The following is a 13,978-nucleotide window of genomic DNA, read 5'->3' as shown; positions in this document are numbered from 1 at the left end:
AGTCCCGAAAGACCGGTTTGTTGGTTTTCCCTTTCCCTTTTGGTTTTTCCTCGCCGAGCGTTCATCATGCCTCCCCGTAACCATAAAACAAAACACAAAAACAGAAAACGTCACCGCCAGCCCGGCCGATCATTCCACTGTTGGGGAGGAGTTTTTCTTTCTTCTTTTCTTCTTTCACTCTCACCGTCATTTGCCTCGGAGCGCGGTCTCTTTTCGTTATTCATCGTTGTTCTTTGATTTGGTTTTGGTTCTGTATTGAGGATCGACCGACGGGGTTCCGGAGAAATGAAAATGGGCAACGAGGCACCCACCCACCCAAAGCCGGCCGCCCCGTCATTCCCCTCCCAAATGAGACCACCAGACCAGCCCTACCATCAGCTTTGTGGAGGGGCATAATTCCTTAATCGAACCGCCACGCCAATCTAATGTCGGAGGAAAAACGTGCAGAGAACGAAAACCGAGGAAAACACGCGGAAGAGTTCCCGAGACGGTGGGATAGCTGTCGAAAAAGTCCCTGTCATGCCGACTGGAGGGAGAGAGAGGGAAGAACAGCCGCGCGGGAGGTAAGGCTACCGTTTTGGGTTTGTTTAGTAGCCAAAGGCCTCGAGAGCCTTCGTCGTCTTGTCGTCCACCTTGGCGCTCTTCTTCGAGTCGGCGAGCTGGCGCTGGGCGACCTTCTTGCGCTCGTAGTAGGCGGCACCCTTGGCCTTGCGGCGCTCCTCGAGCCTGCATTATTCGAGTCAGCACATATGTCCCCTCGTCTCGCTGTCATGGACAGAGAAGAGGAGAAAACCCACCTCGCGACCACGTCCTGGTACTTCCAGCCAACCTCGTGGCTGAGACGGCCGACAGTGCAGTACTTGCGGCCGGGTTGCAGCCGCAGGACACGCAGGGCCTGGGGAACAACCATCTTCTTCTGCTTGTCGTAAGGGGGAGGGACACCCTCGAAGACCTTAAGGCGCTCGAGAGCGGCGGCACCGCGGGCAGTCTTGTGGGGAATCATGCCACGGACGGCCTTGAAGAAGACCCTGGAGGGAGCGCGGAAGTGGAAGGGACCTGTAATCGGATCAGCCGCTGTATCGAGGATGCTTCGGCTCGGGCGGAGGAGGACTCACCACCGCGGGTGGGGTTGTATCGGGTCATCTTGCGCAGGTAGGCGTGGTACTTGACTGCATGGCTGTCAGCATTGCGTTCTCCCATGGTTCGTTGCCGTGGCCTTTCCCAGTCTAGTCGCCAATGTTGATGCCTTCGCCGCTCGACTGGGTTGATTGCCACGACATTGAATGTGTGAATGTGTGAGAGACGTACGCTTAGCGCGGAAGAATTCGCCGGAGATGTTGAGGGCCTCGGCGCGGACGACGACGATCTTCTGGCCGTTGAGGAGTTGCTTGGCAACGATAGAGGCCAGGCGACCGAGGAGGTGGCCCTTGCCGTCAATGACGACCTGTAAATGTTTCGGTCAGCCATGTGTGCCGGGGGAAGAGGGCAAGATGTTGATTTCCAAGCGCTCTCGACAATCGTGGTGCGGGCGCAGCGGCGCGAATGCAAGGTATTGCGAGACGCAGAAGCAGTTGTGTCGATGATGCCTCCCACTGTCCTCCTCTTGTGTGATCCTGCTCTGCTCTGCCCTGTCCTGCGACCCGCGCTGCGTCGCCCACGAATTGACGGATTGCCGAATGGGAATATGGCGGTGCAGCAAGACTCACCACAGACTCGAAAGACGACATCGTTCCCGTCCGTCACCGCTGAAAAAGTAGAGACGAAGAAGGTTGAACGTTCAGCTCGGAAACAAACCTCAGGGGCGATGATGCCGCGTGGAGATTTGGTGCTGTTGAGCTGGGTGTTAGTAGCGGTCGTTGCTGGGGACAGGAAGTTCGCGATCAGGGCGACGAGTCGAAATATTCCATCGACCACAGGAGGGCGGTGATTGTGGAGCCCTGCTTGGGGTTTGCGGCAAGCGAGGCACTGTTCCTGCTGGCCTTCACCTTAGGGCTGTTGAGACCTAGCAAATTCGTCACGTGGAAGCATAATTCGGTGGCCGCCTCTTCCAGCTGGCACCACCTAGGTGGGGCAGCACAGAAGTGGCCACACCTGGTAAAGCCCGGCTCATCACGTCATCAGTCACCCTGATAGGCGACTCGGGAAACAATCCCGCCTCGATCAATCACTCGTGCGGCCTGCAAGAACGCGATGTGGTTTGGATAGAACCGCTCCCCGTAGGCTAAGGCTTCCTTTGGCACCTCAGAAGACTAGACGAATATCAGTCGCGAATCGCCTAGGACCTTAATTGATCTTAGTGCTCCGAGGCCAGAGTAGCAACATGCACTGCCTTGTGTCCGAACGCTCTCGATTAGTTGGCTTTGAGCACAGTTCTGCTGAGTTATGCTATAGAGCATAGTACGCGTAGCTTGTGCTGAGATCGATTCCGGTCTTCGAGGGATGGGGGACGTGCAGTGTAGCGCAGTAGGTCGACAGACAAACAGATCAAGTAGACGATTAAAGGGCACGCGACACGCTGGATACCAAATGGCAACGAATCAGTTACGAAGAGTACATCGCATGCCACCGCCTTTGCAACGGAAATCGGTTGGCAAGCTACCGAAGAGTTCGTGGCCGCCGGTTTCATTGCGTCTAACCGCGAAAGAATTATGTACAAATGAAACATCAGGGCTGAAAGCGTTGCATCAGGCCGGGGTGTTGTAGATGCAAGTTTACGCCATGCAGTTGCGCCCGGAATACCGCCGCCGTCGTCTCCCTCTCGGGAATCCATGCAAACAAACATGTCCATGCCGCGTCCTCGCCTGTAGACAGGATATGGCTCATTTCTTCAGTCTCGTGTCCAAGTCCTTCAGCACGTTCTGCACCTTCTGGACAAGCTCTTTCCTGCGCGCCCGCGCGTCTGGGTCACCATTCGTTTCTACAGCGTCAAGCTTGAGGATGACCTGCATCATGACCGTTTCGCTAATCTTGCGGTGCTCGTCCTCCAGTTTCTTCGGATCTGTCGGAGTATTCGCCATGAAGTCCTGGCATAATGGGTACAGAGTCGTCATGAAGTGATTGTCGAGTTCATTGAGAGCCGCAATGGGGCCGGGGCCTGTCGCAGTAGCGGGCCGAGGTGACGACGGCGTATCCGAGTCGCGACCCGGCAGAGAGAACGTTGAAGCGCTGTCGCGCGGGCTGCCCTCGGTCTTTGACTTTTTTGACTTCTTCGACTTCTTCTTCCGACGCTTCTTGTCATCGCCCACGCCTCCGGCACTGCCTCGATCGTCCGCAACAACTACCATCTCCTCGTCCGATGTGGAGCCACTCTCCTCACCGGGAGCAATATCGGGCAGGACCACCATGACTTCGCTGTTGTTCTTGACGCCATAATCGCGGACGGGTGCCGCTGGCTCCTTCAATTGGCGTCCCTTATAGAGAATCTTGGCGCGACGAGCGCGGCGGTCGGAGAGGTCAAGCTCGACGGCAATGCGATCACGAATGTCGCATACACGAAGCTTGCCGTCACCAATGGTGTAGGCGGGGAAGTGTACGGGATAAGTCACGCCCTTGTTCTTGAAGAGCAGAATATCATCTTCGGGCGCGGGAGGGACCGCATTGTGGGTGCGGGGCTGGTATCTTGAGCCGCCTGCGGGTTCGTGGAGGTCTTCGGAGGTGATGTAGCTAAAGTCGTCGTCTGTGATATTAGGGACGCCGCCCAACGAGGAGCCATAGGGTGACAAGGATTCCCGATTTATAGGCCAGCCGTATCTCGACATGCTGAAAGGAACGGCCAGCAGGATGCAGCCAATGGTGGTGTACAAGACGATGTGAGGGTCGACGCCTAGTTTCTCCGCGACGAAACCTGAGGAGATGGTGATGGTCTCAGCCAAGCGAGTGAGAGACTTGTCAAGATAGACCTGCGCGGAGGTCGGTAAGAGGGCGGTGATGCTCGAGAGGGCACCGGAAGATGCGAGAAGTGGGAAGTCGGAAGCCACCTTGGCGAGATGGTGCGGTCCTTAAAGCTAAGGACGCTGCAGACTGGGAGGGAGGGGTTTGAGGGTATAAAGGGCGGGGATATGCGAGACAGCGCAGCGAGGCGAAGCGAATCGATGCGAGGACGTCAGCGAGGCCGAAGGGTGGAGGTAGGAGGTGTCGTCGTCGTGGTCGCGGGGTCTCGGCGGACAGGGACGAGCGTTCAAGGTTTCCTTTCTGGGTCTTTTATTTTTTGCCCCTTTGAATTAAGACTTTTGCCGGCGCCTGGTGAACCCAAGTGACGATGGGCGAAGCGGGCTGGTTTGCCTCGCAGAGACGGGATCGGCGACCGTATTGGCAGGGTCAAGGGTCGAGGAACGGACCGGTGGGGGAGGCTCCTCAAGAAGCGTGAGGCTGTCGGGGACTGTCTGGAGCGGGATGCGCTGTCAGCGTTTCTCGCTTGTCCAAGTTTGGAGGCAAGCTGACGGCGTCAGGAGGGGGGGGGATGCATGAGAGATGGGGGTGGTGGGAGGATGGAGCCCACTGCAAATCGACAGAGGCAAACGTCAAGGCAATTGGTGACGAATGACAGATCGCTTGTCGTCGGACTTGATAATTGGTCAGGTGGGGGAAGGACGGTGTTCCCAACGTGCCTTACCTGGGGATGGCCTATCACGAGGGCATTCGACGAAGTAGCTTGACTCAATGAACCGACTGGGCAATCTGGGGTGGCGACTGATGGCAAGATGATGCGAGTTGGACGGCGCAGGTTGCAGATGGGTGATGCAATAGGATCCAAGGCGTGTGGTACAGGTGTGACGAGATTCGCGAAATTTGCATTCGAAGACGAGAAAGTAACTCCAGCGTGTTTCGTTTAGTCACCGAAGAGGCAAGTTGGCCAACACCTACGAGGACCCTTGGCTGGCTGCTGTGTCACAAGGAATGAGAGAGGTGGCTTCTGGAACGATCTCGCATGGCCAGCCAATCGTGCAAATGATAGCCGGCTGTTGCCAGCGGTCATAAGCTTTAACGATCTGACAAAGCCCGTCATCCTTACCAACAGTAGCAGCCAATACAGAGAGAGGGGGCTCGGGGGGCTGTCCACTCGCAGAATGATGGTAAGCTGGTTATTGGGAAAAAGCAGTTCTAAATCGAAATCGCTTCTTTGGTCATTCAGCGTTGTCACATGTTATCATTATGTTTTGATCCTGATGCCATCCATCGCGAGGTGAGGTGGCCGAAAGCCGCAACCTGCTACAGCCTCCATGCCCACTAATGCCGGGCAATTACAGTGGACTTGCATCGTCTTTTAGCGTCCTAAGCACATCTTGGATACAAGCTCATTACATCATTAGCATATCCGAGGGCCGGCATCTCGAAAAATGGAATCCCAAGCACAGGACCCTAGTCACTAAAGCACATCATCTCCGTCGCCAGCCCAGAGTTCCCAGATACCAGTCTTCAAACGCTCCCTTTTGACACCATTTGTAATTCCCGGTCAGTGCGTCCTGCTTCGATCCACTCTCCGGCCTCTGTGTGCTTCGGAGGCTTATGTTAAGGGACCGATTGCGCCATCTACGCTCTCGAGGCGAGACGAGTACCTGACAAATCCCCGTGCAGCTCACCCTCCCATCGCCGTCACCACCTTCGGAGCCCCTCCACTAAGAGACTCGTGCCGCATATATATCCACCGTACCTCGGCCACCTGCGTCGCCGACACGTCTACCCCTCCAAACCAATGTCCTTCTTCCGCCGCTTCTTCTCCGCCGCACCAGCCATCAACATGTCGCAAGCCAAGGAAACCGTCCAGAAGTACATCGACGACAATGCCGTCGTTGTCTTCTCCAAGACCTACTGCCCACACTGCAAGGCCACCAAGCAAACCCTTAACGACCTCGGCGCCGACTTCCTGACCGTTGAGCTCGACATTCGAGGTATGTACTCCTGCTTCGCGGTTCTTTCGTGTTCCCTCTGCAATATCATCGTGCTAACAACCCACACAGACGATGGTGCCGCCCTCCAGGACGCCCTCGAGGAGATCTCCGGCCAGCGCAGCGTGCCGAACAACTACATCTCCAAGAAGCACATTGGCGGCAACTCCGACCTGCAGACCCTGTCCAAGAATGGCCAGCTGAAGAAGCTCGTCCAGGCGGCCAACGCCATCAAGGCGTAAGAACGTCATTCACAGCCGTACAGTACTTGGGTCGGCGCTGATGGAGGTCCCAAGATCGAGACTATAATATGAGCAGTAGAGAGCACCTCGCTCCTCGTAGCAAATGGTTGGAAGGTGTGGAATAGACTTGAGATATCCTTCAACCATGCTGCCGCGCCATTGACATGTTGTACATTTCTTTCACCTGGTTCCCGTGCAACCTCTTTCTGAATAAATACTTCATACATCCACTGTTACAGCACCTGCGTCGCAACAGTACCGACCGGCCGCTCCACAAACTCCATGACGCCCTCAATGATGTTTTTCCTCGCCACCTCGGACGCAACCTTCTTGCCGGCGAGGTAATTCAACCACAGCAGTCTCGACACGCGCTCGTCCTCGACCCGTCCCACGGGCTGCCTGCCCTTTCCGTCGTCGTAGAGCACGTCCAGCGCGCCCCTGTCGTCCCGTAGCATCAGCAGCTCTCGCGTCTTCGGCAGCTTGCCGCGGTTAAAGATGGCCTTGAGCGTGCGCACAGACTCGCCAAAGGCCTCGTCGCCAAACTCCTGCGGCCTGGGGTTCGAGCGCGTCTGCACGGCGCGGACAAAGGCGTCGCGAAGGTGGTGGAAGTCGGTGTCGCGGACGGGCACGATGCGGAAGGCACTGCGGCACTGGAGGTCCTGCAGCAGCGCCGTCCACGTCGCCTCGCTCTCGGCCGGGTCGAGGAGGGACTGGCGCAGCGTGTCGCGCTCCGACGGGATCAGGGTCGAGGCGATGGGGTTGACCTTTTTCACGAGGTGGTGTTGCAGCTTGGCAATGTCGGCTGTCGCGACGTAGAAGCCGACAATGTAGACGCCGATCGAGAGGAAGCTGACAGTGCGCAGGCCGAGACCGACGAGGGTGTATTCGATGCCGGCGTCGTCTTGGACCGTCGCGGCGATGGGCTGAGCGGCCTGGCTCGCATCGTGGGAGGAGGGCACTTCGAGGTGGCGCGGAAAGTCGGGCACAGTGCCGTTGCCCGTGGGCACAATCTCATAGCCGTCCTCGTCATGCACGACCACCTTGCGCTTGACGCCGCCGTCGGTCGTGAAGGTCTCCGAGGGTACGGTGGGGGCGTCGAGTTGTGTGACTCCAGCCGCGGGCTCGCCGGCCGCCTTGCGCTTCTTGTTGTTCTCTGCCTGAATGGCCTTGTAGAGCTTTGTACCCGTGAATACGATGCCAATGGCACCGGCGAGGGCGCCTGCCGCGAGGAAGTAGGTACGGTCGCGGTCGTAGTCGTTGCGAGCGCGGGATAGGCTACCAATGTCCAGTCGTTCAAGGGGGCGTGATGCGTTGCGGGCGCGGAGGAAGGTTCGGCGAGGGGCACTTCGGGTATTTGTGCGAGCGGCAGCCCGAGGAAGGGCGCGGAGAGGGGCGCTGCGCATCATACTGGGCTTAAACGGAGGGTGTCAAACAAGATGTGAGAGGAGAATTATTCCGGTGACAGTGGGCAAGAACGGTTCCAAGGCAGGTAAAGAGGTACGTCGTGAGATCCCGAGCAGCATCGGAAACTAGGTGGAAAGGGCCCGCTGAGGTGGTGTGACGGGCGTGCTGATGGACGGCGATTCCAAAGCTTGGGCAGACAAGCTCTTACCATGGTTCGATGATCCACGCATCGTCGAATGGACGGGGCCCTTGCCGAATGACGTCGTGGTCATGTGATCTTGAATAACGTTCACCAGCATCAGCCCCCAAACTCATCAACATCGCTGACAACGCTTCCTTGTGCCGAGGTACTTGGACTCGAAATGCGTTCCCTTGAGAAGGCTCATGGGTTTGAATCTTATTTCATTTCTTGGGAGGGGCATTATTCAAATATTCAAAATCTCAAGCAATACCCAAATCTCTTGCGCATCCAACATGACGAACACCAATCATGAACGCATCAAGGGACATAACTGTCAAAAGACCCTTTAAAGCAGCACTCATTCTTCTTTTCAATCATTTTCAATATTTTCTCGTGTTTTTCTTGTGGTTTTATAAGGTTCCTGCTTCTCTTGAGGCCAGGTACTTGGTCATGTACAGTTCCGACAGATGTGTACAAGTCGTGGAAGTTGACTCAATGTATACCTATCGACCCGCGTCCCGGGATGACTACACCAACTGTTCCGTTTCTTAATGACTGTTAAGTTCTATGAAGTCTACTCAAGTGCGCTCAAGCCAAATTTCCTGAGCTTCTCATAAAAACTCGCCTTTACAGGTGAGCAGGACCAGGCAGCTACGAGGTTGCTGACATTTTCTCGGTGTTAGATATTTGTGGACATTCTTATTATACACTGCCTGACACAAATGAAGATACCAATCTTTTTTTTTTCTTTTCCTCTTGCCAGAGTTCTTGTTCTTAAATTATTACATTAAACAACGATAAGCATAAACAACCGTCACGTACGTCAAACAAAGCAGGGGTTTTTAGACAACGAGTTTTGGACATAAATATGAGTCGACTGAATCGAATACAATAGGTTTGACGTTCCTGCAACATGCTATTGGACTAATGCCAGCTTGGTCAATTACTTAAAGGAAACTCGAAGCATAAGTCTTCCATGTCTGGCGGACGGTCAAGTTTTAGACGATGAGGATTCTCTGATCCAGGCCATGGATTGTCACCCTCGTCACACATGGGAAATGGGGGATTATGAAGAAACCGTGTTTCCTATTCATTCCACGGCACTACTATACGTGATGGCCAAAATAAGGAGCTACCTCGAGTTTACGTGTTGATGCTGCGAACACACTATTTTAAGAACACATCGGTGACCTTGGTTCAATTGGATCTCGGGAGCATGGAGTGTGATGACTTGCGACTAGGTGTATGTAATGTAAGTTTCACTTCAAGTTCTGACGATAGACTACGCATTCACCGCTATAAGGATCGCGATCTCCAGCAAAACGACATTCGGTCACAGTCCATCTCTCCAGATACCTGTCATGGCTCAGACGGGTTAGCGCATCCGTAAAAGGCCTAGCGCCACTGATTGCACTTCGTAGCCGTCTCACGATGGAGTCGCCGGTCGGGAGACACAGATGTCGAGGCCAATAGAGATGACCCCTCGTGTGGCTTGACTGGTGGCGGTTCGTCCCGGCCTCCACGGCGTTGCATCCAGGTAACTGGGCTAAGCTGATTGCAATGTCGATCTGGTTGGCATTCTGCATGTAAAAATGCCTTGGAATCCCCGGCCGATACTGAAGGCGAGTTGTTGAAATATGCGCAGATCAGAAAAAAAAAAGACCACTTGTGACTCGAAGTGGTTGCTGGAAGTGCAGTCATCGGACGGGCGGTCAGAATTGGCGTCTTACTAAAACCTACCTACCGCGGATACATGTACAATATTCGAAGTAAGAGTCGCAATTAAATCGCCATGGAGATGCCGGACATACCCTGACAGCTTGAATGTAAGCCCCCGCCTCGTCTGCACTCTGGCGGGACGACATGACCTGGAACAGTCGTCCCAAAGCGGAGACTCGTGATGTGTAGACAGGTGACAGCCGGATTCAAACATGACACCCCCCCTTGAGACATGGGCCCTTCTTCCGTCATCGTCAAAATGCTCAGCAGTCTGACTGATCTGCTGACGAATGCAATGGTAGGTAACCAGATAGCCATAGTCCCATTGCGCTTCAAGCACGACTTATGGTGGTTGTCCTTGCAGTCGCCTCCCTTTCCTAGGTACCCACGCTGCTAAAGTAGGCTGGACCGACCTGCTTTGGCCAGGTGCGGGCGGCCAGTGTGGAGCGCAGTTGCTTCGATCCGACGGTGAGGGAGCAGGCGCCCTTCCTGTCTCGGCCTGGCCGGTGCCACTGCCATTGCCCCTGCCCTTTCGCCGCTTACGCAGTCCCTTGCCTTTTCCGACTCGTCAATACGTACTTCTTGTTGGAATCTAGATTGCACTAACTCGCTGACCCCGGAATTTGGTACCGATCGTATAACCCACATCTCTAGCGAGAGGAAGAGGTGAAAATGAAAACAATTATCAGAAAATTCGTGGTCATCTAATTTGCCATTCGAGGACCATAGCTCTCTTCTCCTGGCCAGGCCAGATGCATCTGCACTAAGGGTACCACTGATTGTGATTCACTGCGTTCCAGCCCGCACCTCAGGAGATCAACAAAGGGCACATAGTGTACGTACCGCCCATTAGTGGACGCGAGGCTGAGGAGAGCCCCACGTGTGTCGCCTGGGCGTCTACCCACTGACTCCGCCAGGTTTCGCCTGCCGTCCCTCTTCCTGGCAACACCACACAGCCCAACCCACGATCTCTCCCGTACGACTCATCTTCTTTCCGAATAGAGAGCTCAGAAGCTTCTGGTCCCGACACCTCTGACCACAGATAACCCAAAGGCCACGAGAGATAACCAACCTCGCGCCCGCTCTTCGTACGTTCAGCTATCCCTGACGACAAATACCGATTTCTCGATTCCCCCTCACCTTGCCTCGTCTGGACACCGACAGCCCCGAACCACCCACGACCTCGACATCTTCTTGGCGCGTTATCCTCACCAGGACGTCCTCTTTTCTTCGGCGTCCGCATCGCTCGCCGAGTCTGGCTGGCATTTGATTGCCGCCACCCGATTTTGCCCATTATGCGGCCATCGGCTCCATCCCTCGATATGATAGCCGCCCAGTCATCGGGCAGCGGTGGCGCGCCCCTCCACCCCGAAGACTCTCGATCTTCCTCCTCGACAAACTCGCCTGCTCCGGCTGATAACGAAGAATCCGACTTTTTCCACGGCGGAAACGATTCTGTATCCTCTCTCGGCGTACCAAATATCGAGGACATGCAGGTCAGCGACGTGGATGACGAGTGTCTCACTGGCATAGCCCTGCTGCCTAACGAGATCATCATCAGCGTCTTTGCCAAGCTGAACACCACATCCGACCTATTTCATTGTATGCTGGTCAGCAAGCGTTGGGCCAAAAATGCTGTCGATCTATTATGGCATCGCCCCGCCTGCACCAACTGGAGGAACCACTCGTCCATCTGCCAGACCCTGCAGCTGAAGAACCCATTCTTCGCATACCGCGACTTTATCAAGCGGCTGAACCTTGCTGCCAGCGGTCTCGCTGATAAGATCAACGATGGCAGCGTCATTCCGCTCTCCGTCTGCAGCCGCATCGAGCGCCTTACGCTGACGAACTGCCGCAACCTGACCGACCAAGGCCTTGTGCCCCTCGTTGAGAACGCCACGGCTCTCCTGGCTTTAGATGTTTCGGGAGACGAGAACATCACGGATGCGTCTATTCGAACCATCGCTCAGTACTGCAAGCGGCTCCAGGGCCTTAATATTTCCGGCTGCCGACACATCACGAACGAGAGCATGATCGCTCTGGCAGAGAGCTGCAGATACATCAAGAGAGTAAGCCCACCCTCCTCTGCCCATTCATCGCTTCCCCGCCCGAGGCGGACGCTAATCTCTGTGTTCCACAGCTTAAACTCAATGAGTGCGCCCAGCTGCAGGATGTCGCTATCCAAGCATTTGCCGAGAACTGCCCTAACATCCTCGAGATCGACCTTCACCAGTGCAACCAAATCCAGAATGAGCCCATCACTGCGTTGGTCGCCAAGGGCCAGTCCCTCCGCGAGCTGCGCCTGGCTGGCTGTGATTTAATTGATGACCAGGCCTTTCTGAACCTGCCCCTCGGCAAGACATATGATCACTTGCGTATCCTAGATCTGACTTCGTGCGCTCGCCTGACTGATGCCGCCGTGAGCAAGATCATCGAAGCCGCGCCTCGTCTTCGTAATCTGGTCTTGGCCAAGTGCCGCAACATCACCGATGTCGCCGTACATGCCATCGCAAAGCTGGGTAAGAACTTGCATTATCTGCACCTGGGTCACTGCGGCCACATCACAGACGAGGCTGTAAAAACCCTCGTGGCGCACTGCAATAGGATACGATATATCGATCTCGGATGCTGCACTCTTCTGACCGACGATTCCGTCGTTCGCCTCGCCCAGTTGCCCAAGCTCAAGCGTATTGGTCTCGTCAAGTGCAGTAGTATCACAGATGAGTCCGTATTCGCGCTTGCCCGTGCGAATCACCGCCCCCGGGCTCGCCGCGACGCCTATGGTGCTGTCATCGGCGAAGAGTACTACGCGTCCAGCCTGGAGCGTGTTCATCTCAGCTATTGCACCAATCTTACCCTCAAAGTGAGTTTATATGGGACAACCGAAAAGAATGGTACCTGTACTGACAGTTCGCAGAGCATTATTAAGCTACTCAACTACTGCCCTCGACTTACCCACCTTAGTCTGACGGGCGTCACCGCTTTCTTGAGAGAGGAATTCAGTAAATTCTGCCGTCCTCCACCGTCAGGTACGTTTTCTACCGTCATACTTGCCAATCAGTTTTCTGACATTTTTGTTTGTTTCAGAATTTACTGAACATCAACGTGGCGTCTTCTGCGTCTTCTCAGGCGCTGGCGTGTCTCGTCTTCGCGACTACGTCAACACGGACGACGAGTACGCATCGTTGAGAGAGTGGCCGCTTCGGTTCCAACGCAGCCACGGGCCGTCGGCCTCCCGCATGGCAGACTCTCATACCAGTTCCCAGATGAGGCCCAACGTCGGTGGCAGCTCCACATTACTTGGTATCGAGGGTCCCTACGGCGAGATTGACGAGCAAGAGCGTGAAGGTACTGAAGAAGAAGAGGTCTTGGATGCCGACGGCAACGAGGTGGGGGCTGATAACCAGCCTCCGACGATGAACGCGCAAAACCTGGTCAATGGCAACGCTGCTGCTGGCGTTCCTCCGGCTCCCCCCAGTCATCCCGTGCCATCCGCCAACATGCCGACCCCACCGCCCAGCTACCAACTCCCTCCGCACAACCAAGCCAATCCGGCGACGTTTCAGCACATCATGAATGCGGTCGCCCACCCGAGACCATCGCAGCCAACGGCCGTTTCTGCATACGATTCTGCAGGTCTCAGCTCGGCTTCAGCTTCACTCCCCGCAACGATGATCTCGCCCCAAGGCACCAATGCCAGGCAGAGCGATTCGACTGGTCGGCAGGCGTCACCCCTGGTGGCAAGCACCGCCTCATTGACCAGCCCTCACAACTACGGCAGCGGAAGCAGCTCTCAGACTGGAGCTGCTCCTTGACCGGTGCGCATCAAGGCCTACCAGACTGGACGAGGAGCGACATGATGTACGATTTTATGCGAAATGCTTAGTCTTTACGGCGACTTGCGCGACGAAGCCCCCTTTCAGAGGGACCAGACTTTACAGACAGAGATACCCGGATTAAGCAGCAATGAGAGGTTTACGGAGACAGGGTCCGTGGGTAGACGGGCCTCACAAGGACACGGTGTGCTGTGACACGAAGGCAATACGGGAGATATGGACTCGCGCGAGCGTTGAGCGCAGCGATATTTGAAGCAGCACAAACTGCTATGGCGTTATCGGACATGGTGTGCTTGGTCTGCATGGTGATGACCCGAATTAGCGTTTGCCGGACCGTCGTTGTATCCCTCGAGGCTGATCTCGTTTCAGCCAAAGGAATGCCTCGACGGGAACATCTCGACGGCAGTCTGGTTTTGTTTACCTGATTTTCTTTACACTAGCCATGGGCTGTAGCAATCGGTCTGCGGCTTGACGAAGATTGCAAGCTGAAGCGGGGTGACGTATATCGTGATGCGGGTGCCGCATGATTGATTCGACGTGAGACCAATTCATATCAATTCTTGGTCACCGCTGTCATTTAGTCGTCGCACAAGTCTGTATCTACTGATGTGCGGAGACTTTATTGTATCGTTTTTCCAACAATGACCCACCATTTTTGCACCTGTCTTTATTTTGAGTGTTGGCGCCCAACAATTCCTCCACCCCCAAACC

General features: G+C 55.3%; 5 protein-coding genes across 5 annotated transcripts; 2 read left to right on the top strand and 3 right to left on the bottom strand.

Annotated features, from left to right (window-relative positions):
• Window positions 1-587: 587 nt before the first annotated feature.
• VDAG_07204 (60S ribosomal protein L16) lies at window positions 588-1,838 on the bottom strand (the record flags this gene model as incomplete). The annotated part of the gene is made up of 5 exons (XM_009656109.1): window positions 1,707-1,838; window positions 1,309-1,444; window positions 1,116-1,169; window positions 798-1,056; window positions 588-726 (listed from the first exon to the last, which is right to left on the bottom strand). Exons 1-5 carry the CDS (start codon window positions 1,725-1,727, stop codon window positions 588-590), a joined length of 609 nt encoding a protein of 202 aa, XP_009654404.1. The 5' UTR covers window positions 1,728-1,838.
• A 981-nt stretch (window positions 1,839-2,819) lies between these two features.
• VDAG_07203 (BAG domain-containing protein) lies at window positions 2,820-5,328 on the bottom strand (the record flags this gene model as incomplete). The annotated part of the gene is made up of 3 exons (XM_009656108.1): window positions 2,820-3,899; window positions 4,338-4,382; window positions 5,302-5,328. 3 exons carry the CDS (start codon window positions 5,326-5,328, stop codon window positions 2,820-2,822), a joined length of 1,152 nt encoding a protein of 383 aa, XP_009654403.1.
• A 409-nt stretch (window positions 5,329-5,737) lies between these two features.
• On the top strand, window positions 5,738-6,127 carry VDAG_07202 (glutaredoxin; the record flags this gene model as incomplete). The annotated part of the gene is made up of 2 exons (XM_009656107.1): window positions 5,738-5,888; window positions 5,958-6,127. 2 exons carry the CDS (start codon window positions 5,738-5,740, stop codon window positions 6,125-6,127), a joined length of 321 nt encoding a protein of 106 aa, XP_009654402.1.
• Window positions 6,128-6,360: 233 nt separating this feature from the next.
• VDAG_07201 (uncharacterized protein) lies at window positions 6,361-7,533 on the bottom strand (the record flags this gene model as incomplete). The annotated part of the gene is made up of 1 exon (XM_009656106.1): window positions 6,361-7,533. One exon carries the CDS (start codon window positions 7,531-7,533, stop codon window positions 6,361-6,363), a length of 1,173 nt encoding a protein of 390 aa, XP_009654401.1.
• Window positions 7,534-10,753: 3,220 nt separating this feature from the next.
• On the top strand, window positions 10,754-13,246 carry VDAG_07200 (SCF E3 ubiquitin ligase complex F-box protein grrA; the record flags this gene model as incomplete). The annotated part of the gene is made up of 4 exons (XM_009656105.1): window positions 10,754-11,500; window positions 11,572-12,294; window positions 12,349-12,460; window positions 12,519-13,246. The coding sequence occupies 4 exons, from the start codon at window positions 10,754-10,756 to the stop codon at window positions 13,244-13,246; spliced, it is 2,310 nt and encodes a 769-aa protein (XP_009654400.1).
• Window positions 13,247-13,978: the final 732 nt, after the last annotated feature.

The sequence above is a fragment of the Verticillium dahliae genome, genomic scaffold (assembly GCF_000150675.1).
Source record: "Verticillium dahliae VdLs.17 supercont1.16 genomic scaffold, whole genome shotgun sequence".
Classification (NCBI taxonomy): Eukaryota; Fungi; Ascomycota; class Sordariomycetes; order Glomerellales; family Plectosphaerellaceae; genus Verticillium; species Verticillium dahliae.
The sequence above is the reverse complement of the archived record's forward strand: the minus strand, read 5'-3'. Positions and strand labels throughout refer to the sequence as shown.